The following is a 12,402-nucleotide window of genomic DNA, read 5'->3' on the forward strand; positions in this document are numbered from 1 at the left end:
GTTTTCACGTCAATTATTAATGTTTAGTTTAAATGTCTTTTGCCATTATTGTATGAGAGAAGTGTTTTTTTATTGCTGTCATCAAATCTGCATGAAATACCAGTGTCTTCAATAAACAATAAGTGTCTATTGTTCGCCTTCAAATCTGAATTTTGCTGGATCGTTCCAAGCAAGATATTTGTCAATGGACTATTAGTTAATTATGTTGTCTAAAACTGCTAGTGTTAGATAGTAACGAGACCACGGTTTAAACGGTTTTCATAAAAAAAAACTTAAAAAAACTCCGTTGGCGTTATGTAAAACACAAAAATGTACTGCGTTATGTACTGCGAAAAAGTCTATTTTCATAGATTTGTTGTTTCCTTCAATTACGAGTTGTTTTCAACTCTGGTATGTTTTCGGTTCCAGTCATAACAACAAGTAGGAATGCAACGACCGCAATTGACTTTTGGTACTGATTCTACGTCACAATCTATAGTCTGCGCGTGCTGCAATTGAATTGACAACTCTGTAGCATTCTATTGTTGCAACCAGGGTCGAATGTCGGTCTAGTCTGGAGTCTGCTCTGTAAGTCGGCTTTTTAGCTAGGTCAAAGTACAAGATTATGTGAATTCCATTAGGGCCTATAACACTAACACAAAACATGATTCAACATAATTTGTACGAGACGTGTGTGGAGTGGGCGAGGAACTCAAGCAAGTTCTAGGACTTTCGTACTTGGATAGCTTACGAGATTTCACAGGTGAAATTTATATTAGTCATATCAATACACCGTTTTAATGAGAAGCAAAACAAACGTAATAGTTTTTCAAATTCGCAAATCAAACGAAGGTTGAGGTTAGATTTGAGGCGTCATCCACAGTAAACAATTTTGTCTTTCAAGTTATACTCCACAGACTTTTATAAATATTGCAATGTGTAATTACTTCACTATAATACAGCGACACTCGTAATTTGCGAACGTATCACTGAATATCAATGCAAGTTGTGTCTAAAATGGAGTAAGATAATCTGTGTGATGCCACTGACTGAGATCAGCTGTTCATGTTAATGGCAAAAGACAGCTGATCCCAGTTTCGAAGGACCAATAAACTTCGACGTGTTTCTAGATTGGCGAGAAAATACTGTAAATACTTTCCGCAAACTTTCTAAATCAGTTTAGCAGCATTAAATTGAGACATTAACCTGTTTTGCACGATGTTGCGAACTTACAGACGTACGATACATTTTTTGTAAAGCAGTATCTAAGCCTCTGGATGACAATACATAATCTATGACTGAAATTGAATCTGCATAATATTAAAACATCTTATCATTGATTGTCCTTTATAAGTGTGTAATTTTAAATAACTCAAATTGAAGAATCACAACTAAATTTCAATTTTTAATTCGCTTAGGTTATGAACCTGGTACAAAAATGTCTGTGGTAAAATGTGGACTAGACAATCCAAGTAATTGGCCAGGAAGGCGGAATTATAATGATGAGAATGTTGTAGTAACTGGTTTATGTCCTGCTCAAGGTCACAAGGCGACACCAAGGTCATACGTTCTGCTCTTGATAATGTCTGACAGAAAATATTGTATGTTTAGCAAAAGATGTAAATATAACATTTTAGTGTCTAATAATTGCTGTAAGATTTATTGTTGTCAAGGAAAATTTATGTCCGATAATTTTTTTAACGACGACTAAGGTTTATGTCTTGTGTTAAAGGGAATTTTACAGTGCAAGCTTTACACTTATATAGTTCTGGGGAAGAGCTTTAGTTTGCTAATTTTTAAGGGAGAAGAAGTAAAAATGCTGTTACGCACACGGTTGAGAAGCCTCTATTTTGAGACTCCCGGCTCAATAAAAAAACTCCTTTACACTGTTGGACATAGACCTGGGATTGTTTGTAAAATTACTTCAGGCAATGTTCAGGTCAGGTCAACGTGTTACCTAGGCCCTCAGGGCTCTCGCCATTCTTGGCATTTAATTCTTTTATGACCTTGAACGCATCAAGGTCAAGATTCTTGGCACTGAGAACACCCTGGACAAACTGTAAAATACAGGTACAATTATCGTCATCTGAATCATCTGGATGACCATGTCCATTGACAACGGTCCTGCATGATACTGAGTCTCCAGGAGGGGCCTTTCCCAGCGCGAGGAGAAGAAAGTGTGTCCCGCGTCGTCGGGAGTTCCCGGACAAAAGGTGCTCGGGTACGACCGACAATCGTCGTGACCTGTCGGAAACTGGGTTGTAAAAATCCACTTGCTAGTACCTCCGAATATCCCCGTACCCAAGCTTTGCTGAATCAGTCGCCTCGTCCAGCTTCCCCATCACCATGTCTCCTGTTACCAGCTCTCCTACCAAGGCCGGTAGGTGCTGGTATGCTCGTCCGTTCTTGCCTGTTTCTCACCACGCAACTGAAAAATCACCTTACTATCCGCCGTCGAAATTTGGACAAGACTCTAGCGACGACAATAACGGCGGGTTTGGAGATTATTCGGTAAGCGGGTGTTTTAGTGCTACCTGACCACAGACAATTAAGTAGTGTCCAAAACACCCCGCAAACCATAAACCAATCCTACAACCGACCTCAATAAAAACAAAGACCGCTAAACCCAACCCCAACCAGCTGTAGCAGAATTGAGCTACGTTATCACACTCGTTCGTTATTTATATGTCTCTGCTGCAGCTGCTATCCTTTCCCTGACTGAAGAGGACAAAGTCATAAAACAGCCTCAGTCCAGTAGGGTTTCAGCTCTCTGTTAGGGACTGGAACATCACGAAGAAGAATAAGAGTAGTGTCTACGGTTACTCGATTGGCTGTGGACTGACGCTGCAAGGACGTGTTACATCCCGTATTTACTAGTAGATCGTCGTTTACTCGCAATAATTAAGTTTATAACTAAAAATCCAACTCAAGGTCTACCGGACATAACAAATATACCTAAACTAACTTTAAAACTGATAAATAAAGGAATATAGTTCAAACTTACCAATTGTCACTATGTCGGCTGGATTGCACTACCACAGAGTCAACAATAACAAAACAACCAACAACTTTCTCCACCAATGTGTCCAAATATAGTTCTGTGGTGTAACTGGTCGTGATGATAGATCCAATCGATCTACAGGCGAGCTGATAACACACCTCTGCCTGTACTGCAGTACAATACGACAATACGTAAGCAATATGGCAATATATAACTGTACTGCAGAGTGAATAAAGTACGATGAAAGACAAAGACAATGCGAAAAAATGTATTGCAATTCAATTATTCTTTGTAAACTGTTCAATTATTCAAAACGGTACAGTAAACACAATTACATTCAGTACAATACTGCGTAAACCCAATATAACGCAAATAAATGCAAGTGAGTACTGTAGAATACAGGATACATGTATTATACTGTATATACAATAGAATACATGCACGTAAAATGTCCTACAATATAATTCAGGTCAGTATAGAATAGGAAAATTTTGTTTCAGTACAATACAATAATTACAGTATGTAACAAAACATCGTGCAATGAAATCGTATCCGATAATAATGATGTTGTAATACATTTTCAATACAAAGTCAGAACCAACAGATTGTAGGTGGTTCTGAGAACAAAACAACACCTAGCTGTCCTTGATCACTAGACTGGGAACAGCTGATCTTAGTAGCAAGCCATCCACTAACAAATTAATTAGCTAATGTAGTGGTGGAATTGTATATTTCACCACTAGGGCGTAAAGTGACTCTTTTCGATCCGAGCTAAAGTTTCACGAAGCCGATGTTGTACGATGAGCGATGGTTGAAAAGATACTTTTTGCCCGTGTGATGAACTGTATTTTTGTCATTGCAACATTATTTAACTAACTAATTTATGTTGGAATACGAAAATATTTGTCACGTAAAGATAACCTCTCAAAATAGCTTTCATGATAGACTTTATTACCGTACTTTTTGTTTGTTTATAGCTTTGACAGTTTCGAACACAAGCAATTCCCACGCTGTTAGGTGTGGAAATTCAATATTTTGTCACTACAAAATTCTTATAGCTAAGGGCTACCTCAACTACATAAATTAACCTAAAACCAAGTTCGGTAAATGTAAAACGGTTCTATCAATAATAAAACTAACATTTGTTAGATCTTTGTTCTGATTTGCCCTGGTGTATCTACATATCATCTTCCAATCAAATATTTACAGAGTCCGTGGAATAGCAATATCACGATATTTCACAGCGATATCACAATAACAATTACACGAAGCTATATCAGTTCAACTGTGTACATCCGCATTAAAAATTTACCACCATTATCTTTGGAGCATCTCTTCGATGTTATCACTATCAACGCCATTGACCAACTAACATTTACCTTGACATAAAAATAGGGCGTTGTACAATTAAATTTGATATTTTGTTTGTGTTTCCACTGAGGCTTTCGTTTTGTAGTTTTACTGTTATTGTAGTATGGAGACGCTTTTTAGAATTAAACTTCACTTTTGGTGAGTTTTGGTGTGTTGTATGTATAGTTACCAAAGATACAGAAATGTTATATCAAATATGACCTGTTATTATTTTGGCTGGCTGGAACGGGATTAATGTTACTTTATTCACTTTTAAAAACTATTTAAAGAATATATACAATATAGTTCTCTAGCTTTTGTTTAAAAAAATGTTTTGTCTTAGATTATGGTACTATTTTTGAAATAATTCTTTTTATCCAAAAATATTTCTGTTCACTTTGGGGGTTATGTTTTATTGGCGTTTTTGATTGTATTGTGCTTTTCTTGTTTATAAACCTTTAAGTTATCATTTAAAAATCGTGGTCTACAACCAAAATCAATAACATGCCCAAGATCGAACCTATACAAGGTATTCCTTAAATCAAATAATTTTGTTGAGTTTCTTAAGCTGTTTGGCAGGTTGTAAACATATTTTGCTGACATTTTCCACCCTGATTAGTTAAAAACAATTTTTTTCCGAAGTTGTGGTACCTGTAACCTTCCGTCATCAGGTGAGAAAGTATCATGACATTATAAAAATAGTACACAAACCCACCATAGTTGGAAAACATATTTTATTAATCTTGATGGAAAATGTCCGTAATATTCCGTAAAATAATAAAAACCATCGCCATAAACATAAATGAATTTCAAAAAGAAAGATTGAGGATTTTGTTTGTTTTTTTGTGGATGCGGGTAGATGGAATTCCTTTTACTAACGGAGTGTGGTACACATCAAAACCCTAGTGCAAAGCTCACCCATCCATACATGTGCACTATATACACTGAGACTTTCAGTTGATTATCTCAGACTAGTCCCTTAAATCATACCACTCGGACTTTCTACGATGATTTCAGATCGACTTTTCAGTTCAAAGTATGAACTTGAATGAAACACATGACCAGTTCCAACAAGTTCTGTGTAAAAAGACCTCTGTCTCCCATAAAATTTAGATTCAATCGATGCACTGACTGTCAATTTTGAAGAGGGTATGCTCGGCTGTATCAACTATATACCAAAATGAAAATAGTACAGAGTCTGGGCTGGTTGTAGAAGTTTGGGCTGTGCGTAGTAGTATAGATTTTCAGAATGATCTAACCTTATAATTTTCAGGAAGAGTAAAGTGTTTCCAGTAGGAACCACTGACACATTCAGCAAGTCGCTATCCTGGACGTTGCTGCTTGCCAGGATCTTCGGCCTCCTGCCAGTTTCTGCTAAGACTCAGGCAACTGTGACGTCATTCCTTGCAATTTTTGGAACAGCTGGTATGACGTTGCTTGGTCTTCACTGGTGTTTCCTCAACTTTACTGTCTTCAGAGCAAGTATGTACTCCACTGGTAATCACATGTTTCAATCTTAATTTTAGATAAGGCAAGACAACTCTTAGCACAGAACTGCGTTGGAACCATTTTTAAGTGACGTACAGTAGTACAATTGACTGTAGGCTTTCAAAGAATAGTCTGTGTATAGTCAATGGTAGTACATAGTACCATTGACTATTGGATGCTGAAGTACTTGTATCAATAGTCAAAGATAGTACATAGAGTATGTTGTTTCAGCCAAAGTAGTGTTCTACGGCAGTGCGACGTTGTCCTGTGTGCTCCTCCACCGTCTAGGTAAAGCGTGGCCTCGGTTGTCCAACGTGTGGAGACATGCTGAAGTGTCTACTAAACACCTCGGCTACCGACCTCACACAACCCTTATCTGTCGGACCTTTACTGCCTTGTACTGCCTAGTAGCTGTGGGTGAGTTACTGGAACATTTCAAACTTATAATTTGTTTACAATGCAAATATAGTAAGCTGGAAGATTACTGCTGCGAGCTGCGATCCATCCAGAAGTGGTGGTAGCTAAGTGGTAGTACTACTAGTAAACTGTTTTGTTCAATTTTTATCCAATTTACAGGATATTTAAGTACAATATAGCATCACAACTACTAAGGTAAGCAAGCTGGTCTAGTGGTAGATTGTGGAACTTCAGTCCCTGAGATCCTGGGTTCAAATCCTGCCAATCGTAAAAGGGATTTATCCATGGGATGATACTGTGATCCTCTCTTACTAGTAGTAATGTGTGAAATACCTAGTCACAGCCAGGCCTAGCGAAGGTGGGACAAAACTCATTAAAAAATTAGAACTATTAAGATATTAAGGTACTGATACCAAACTAGTAAAAGAGCAAAGGAAAATATTGTGGTAGATTTCTCACTTATCTTAATGTTGCCTTTCTTTCAAGCTATAGGTTACTAAATTGGTCAATCAGCACCATAACTATGAGGAACAACAGGTAAACAATACCACAGAGAAGTGGTGTTAGAGGATACACTCCATCGTACTCTTAAGTGGTGTCTAGCACCAGCACTGGTGTCTAGGGCAAAGTCTAACATCGCTTCCCCTTGCCCTTGCTCATCTTCTATGCTCACAGTGGAGGAAGTCACTGTACGATAGGAATGTCCGCACAGTGCTCACCATTCAGGCTCTACCTTGCTCGATCGTCACAAGTATATTTCTGGCACAATATTACCAGAGCTATAATTGCACGGTTGTCCCAAGCGTGTTTTTTTTTTTTTTCTGTACCTTACTTCTCTGTGACTACACTATGCAATACAGCAATACAGAGTGTCTGCCGTCTATCTAGATTGCAGCACTAGTCTTAAAAACTTCAAAAGCACCTGAAAACAGAGTGTCTTAGAATTTATCTCCTAGCAAATCACAGATACTTTCAAGGCATTTGATCTTTTCCAGTGGAACACGCATTTGCTATCATCAATGCAATTGTGAACGTTTACGAGTGCTCCGCCCGAAATGTGTTCAGAAGGTTCTTCAGCAGATGGTTTCCGCAGCTGCTGACCGTGTTGCCGTACACACCTGCGCTGACTCCTCTAGTGCTGATGCTGAATACTCTTGCAACCTTCACATTCAGCTTCCTAGATCTCCTTATCTTCAACCTTGCCTTCTGTTTATCATCAATGTTTTGGGCTTTCAACCGACAGCTGGTTGAAGCCTCTAAACAAGTGAGAACATGTTTCAAATTCTCTTACTTCCTTATATGAATGGTGTTTTCAAAAACATAACATTTCTGTGATAAATTTGCTTCATTACTACGGCCATAAGTGACTCTTTTCAATGCAAGCAAGTTAAACAGGTGATTCTGAAAGCAGTGAATTTATACAATCAAAGAGCAAACTGAATAAACAATATGACACAAACGTAAATTAGATGGATTTGTCATGTAAAGTACTGTAGTAAGATAAATAATTTGTTCAGTATAAAAATATAAGTACTTTACCAAGTTGGTTTTTGGTCCTTACTCATTTTCTGGCTTAGTGATAACATATTCAGATGACAAAGCTAAAGAAATGCATTCGTAAAACAATATTATGTTAAGGGTGTTCTGCAAAAGGGGCAGAAACTAAACAAAGATATTGTGGTTGTTTTAGAACTATATTCACCTTCTTATTAAATTGCTGGACTTACTCCCTCGCAAATCCACAAAAATGTAGTACATTTAAACTTCTTTCCCTTGAAATTATTGTGATTCCTTCATTGGAAATGCCACTGGCACACTAGCAAAAGAACTTAATTTTGAGTTAGCTCTTCAAGTAATCTAATTTCCCCCAGCTATGAATTGACAGCTATTTACTTGTTATTGAGAATTTTTTGTACTACAGACTATTTCGAGGCCCAGATGGAGTGACTGGTACAGGGACTACAATGTGTTGAGGAGACTTGTGACCATTGTAGACAACCACATCTCCCCAATAGTGTTGCTGTCTTTCATCATCAACGTCTACCACATATGTCTACAATTGTACTTAAGTCTTACGTGAGTCAACTGTCAGTATGTATTATAGTGCTCTCCTAACAATCGAAAGGTCACTGGATTGATCCTGAGAAAAATCAGTAGCTTTTTGATGGTTCTATCGTTAGTCCCTGATCATTGGGCTTTAAATAAAATATGATCCTGGATAATGGAATAGCTGATCTTAGTCAGTAGATAAGGTACACAGATCATCTCACACCATTCTACACTCATCCTTCATTTGTATTTGGGTTCAAATACACTCATAGGTGGTGTCCCAATCTCAGTCGATAATAATAATAATGATTATGTAAAGAGCAAATATTTACAAATTTGGAATCTTTTCCTATTAAATTTAGTAGAAAGACCTCTACGGTTGAAGTAGGCTTGCTAGTCAAATCTTGGTCTTAGGAGGTGACAGTGTTGTTGTACTGGCGAAGATAGTGGTAATTTTAGGATACCTTAATTGTAACAGTCCATCTTTTGGGGAAGCTATCATTCAAAACTTGAAGCAATTAGAGTTCCAGCTTGCTTGCAGTCACATAATGGGTTCCAGAAACGCAAGCATAAGCTATTTTTTTCTCCAGTTCGATAGAATCTCCTGAAGAATGAAATCTGGCAGTCTATTTCCAGTAACTCTCCCAAGAGTTCTAAATCAAACTTGCTTAAGAAATAGAAGTGTTTAGGTGTTCGCAAGGTTCATCATTTGTCCATATTATTTCACTATCTATGATCGATGGTTGATTGTAGCTATAGCAACATTAACTGCTGGTAATTTTTTCAGTCCGCTACCCACTCTGGCAAGCAAGGCTTACTTCTGCCTCTCCTTCGGGTTTCTGATGTCCCGCACTATCACTGTGTGTCTCGCCTCGGCTTCCATCCACGATCTCGCCAAACAACCCAAGTTTGTCATCTTCTCAGTGCCATCGGAAGAGTTTGATGAGGAGGTAAACTTTGTGATAACATTGTTTGAATATTCATTACATAAGTCAGCTTAATGAGTTAAAATTTTATTTGCTCACTGAGTAGGTTAAAAACTGTTTTAATATGCAGTTTGAAAATGGCTGAGGGGAGAATTAATATTACCTCTCTATAATGACAACGCTGCAAACAGCATTACGGTAACCGCACAGTATGGGGGTTTACGTTGACATGTAACTTTTATAGGTTGCAGTACCCACAGGTAAAATATACTTCCACCTTCCCTTCTATGCAATAACAATGTGACTAAAGCGAGTGACAAAGTGAAACATATCCAGAAACCAAAGTTGGATTAATTTTGTATTTAAGATGTTAATATCTTATCCTTTAACAATTATTATTTTAAACCAGATTTATTTTTATTACTTTAAGGTGGAGAGATTCCAGTTTCAAGTCTGTAATGACTCAGTAGCAATCAGTGCAATGAGATTCTTTATTCTGACCAGGACAACATTAGTGACTGTGAGTAGTTTGAATCAATCACAATATCAATAGTTTATCACATATTAAGGACAAGGTTATTCGATCTGGCTGGTTATAGTGCTCGCCTAACAATCAAAAGGTTGCTGAATATTATCCTGAGAAAAGTCAGTAGATTTTTGATGGTTCAAAACTGGATCCAGCTGTTCCTGATGATTGGGTTTTGAATAAATGATACCATAGACAAAAATAATTAAATATAGACTGTCAGCCGTGCTGCTGTTACCATGGTTACCATAGGTTCCGGCGCGCACTGCTGTAGTTTACGTAGCGCGTACGCCGTAACTACGTTCCAAGCGGTGTGCGCCAGAACCTATGGTAACCGCAGCACAGCTGACGGTCTATATTTGATTCTTTTTGTCTATGATGATATACTGACTACGGTAATGGAACAGCTGATCTTAGTCAGTAACAAAGCTTCACAGACCATCACACTCTTTCACTCATGTTTGGGTTAAAATATGCACATAGGTGGCATCCCCATCTCAGTGATTGATAATAATAATTTATGTAAAACTAGAGACTAAACACAAAAGTAAAATTACTTGTTTGCTAGTACTCTACTATTTGCATAAAAAGTCTATATTACCTGAGTTATTTGTCTATATGACAAATTTTGATCCATTATTTCATATTCCTAGGTGATTGGTCTTGCTGCTACATATGAAGTTGTCATGTTCCAAATACAGACGATGGCCGAAGAAGAAACAGACATGAAGAGGTTGTCTGCTCACAATCTTACCACAGATGTCTGTGAATAATCTTGAATGGCAACAACACTCATTATTATGTGCTCAACTGTAAAAGTCTCAACTTTCTACCTACTGATGGCGTAGCATTTGATTTGATTTGAAGGTTGATGTAGAAGGTTAATATAGATCTTGAGCGAGGAGGTTCAAACCAAGATATCGTTGTTGTTGGGCTATCAGTTAGTGATGCTATCTGACAAAAGATCAATATTAGATGGTAGGAAGAATAGGGTTTGTAAGAGATGGGAACTGTCAAATTTCATATGGCATAGGAATATGAAAAATAGTTTAACCCTTGGGTTGCAACCTACGAAATATAGGAATTAATGAGTTATTTTTCAGGTTCAACACAGGATTTCAACTATTATATAATTTTAATAAAAGATCTAAGTGTTATTTCAGTGATAGCTAGGATATTTATTTCCTATTGTATAACTTTTTTCAAACATAAATGTATTGTTAACATGACATGCCAATTGTTAATGGAATTAATTATGACTAATCCTCAAACTGTGCCTTGTGGTGCCTGAGTTGAGAAGTATCAGTTACGTAAATGTCAAAAGAAATTTTAAGATAAATTATGTACTATTTTACTAAGAATTAAGTGAATGCACTGTTTTCCTACTAATATTATAAATGAGAAAGTTTGGATGTATGGATGTATGGATGTATGTTTGTGACAAGTGAACGCGAAAAATACTGGTCGGATTGGGCTGAAATTTGGCATGATGATAGCTCACATTCCCGATTAACATATAGGCATATTCTTATTTCAAAAATCCTTTCGGGCTCCGCCCCAGTGGCTCTGGAGTTTCCCATGTTAACCTTATGAGAAATGGAATTATTGAATCTTAACAGCTGTTTCAATTAAACAAGTTGATTCTGTTCTATGATGTTCAATAGCATTAAAGTTACAAGGATTACCAACAGGATGCAGCATTATTATTTCTTTTACATTTATGACAACAGCTAATTTGCAACCAAAAGGTGAGTGAGCGAAGCGAACGAACTTCAACCTGGAGGCGAGTTAGCGTAGCGAACGAGCTAACCTGAAGGCAAGTGAGCGCAGCGAACGAGCTCCAACCTAAAGGTGAGTGAGCGTAGCGAACGAGCTCCAACCTAAAGCGCAGCGAACAAACTTCAACCAGGACGTGATTGAGCCATGCGAACGAGATAATCTTGAAAATTAAGAAGTTAAACGGGGCAAAGCCCGCGGGTTACAGCTAGTATGTCATAACTCAAACTCAACTAACTTTATTTACCTTTTTACAAACATAGATTAACAAATAAACATATGATAATAATTAATAGAAATTAACAGGTGTTATGAAATAAACTGTTCTCACAACATCCTCCCTTTTAAGTTTGAAAGTTCTTCAACCAGCTTGGTTTGTGTATATTTCTCTTTGGGCGGTTGTATGGTTCTGTTTGATGTGTATTTGCTGACAAATTTTGTTCACTGTTTTCCTCTCTTAAATAAGGGGCAAGTTTGAGGTGGAATCGATTTCTTCTCACATTCCTCTTATCAGTTTCAACAATATATGAACGAGGGCTGTCCAGGATTTTCACAATTTTGCCATGTCTTCTAAGGTCCACAATCCAAACTGGGTCTCCTATATGAAGAGGATTGAGAGTTTGCACTTTGTGCCTTCTATCATAGTTGTGTTTGTACTTCTCACGACATGTTTCTTCTCTCCCTTTTAGATCCTTTAGATCTGGTTTTTCACTAAGCAAATGTCCTGTCTGAGGCAATGTGCTCCGTAATCGCCTGTTCATAAGAAGCTGAGAGGGACTGAACCCATTCCAGAGGGGTGTCGTTCGATAGGCTAGAAGCGCTAAATAAGGGTCTTCCACATTTTTCTTTAGAATCATTTTGGCGATTTTCACTGCCGCTTCAGCCTCTCC

At 37.5% G+C, this 12,402-nt stretch overlaps 1 protein-coding gene across 1 annotated transcript; it reads left to right on the plus strand.

Annotated features, from left to right (window-relative positions):
* Positions 1-2,325: 2,325 nt before the first annotated feature.
* On the plus strand, positions 2,326-10,509 carry LOC128995762 (gustatory receptor for sugar taste 64f-like). Its single transcript, XM_054420780.1, has 8 exons — positions 2,326-2,474; positions 5,604-5,812; positions 6,050-6,235; positions 7,231-7,499; positions 8,157-8,311; positions 9,072-9,234; positions 9,641-9,730; positions 10,390-10,509. The coding sequence occupies exons 1-8, from the start codon at positions 2,326-2,328 to the stop codon at positions 10,507-10,509; spliced, it is 1,341 nt and encodes a 446-aa protein (XP_054276755.1).
* The last annotated feature ends 1,893 nt before the right edge of the window (positions 10,510-12,402 follow it).

Source organism: Macrosteles quadrilineatus, unplaced genomic scaffold (assembly GCF_028750875.1).
Source record: "Macrosteles quadrilineatus isolate MER2022 unplaced genomic scaffold, UCM_ALF_1.0 Scaffold_5__1_contigs__length_97177068, whole genome shotgun sequence".
In the NCBI taxonomy this organism is placed as follows: Eukaryota; Metazoa; Arthropoda; class Insecta; order Hemiptera; family Cicadellidae; genus Macrosteles; species Macrosteles quadrilineatus.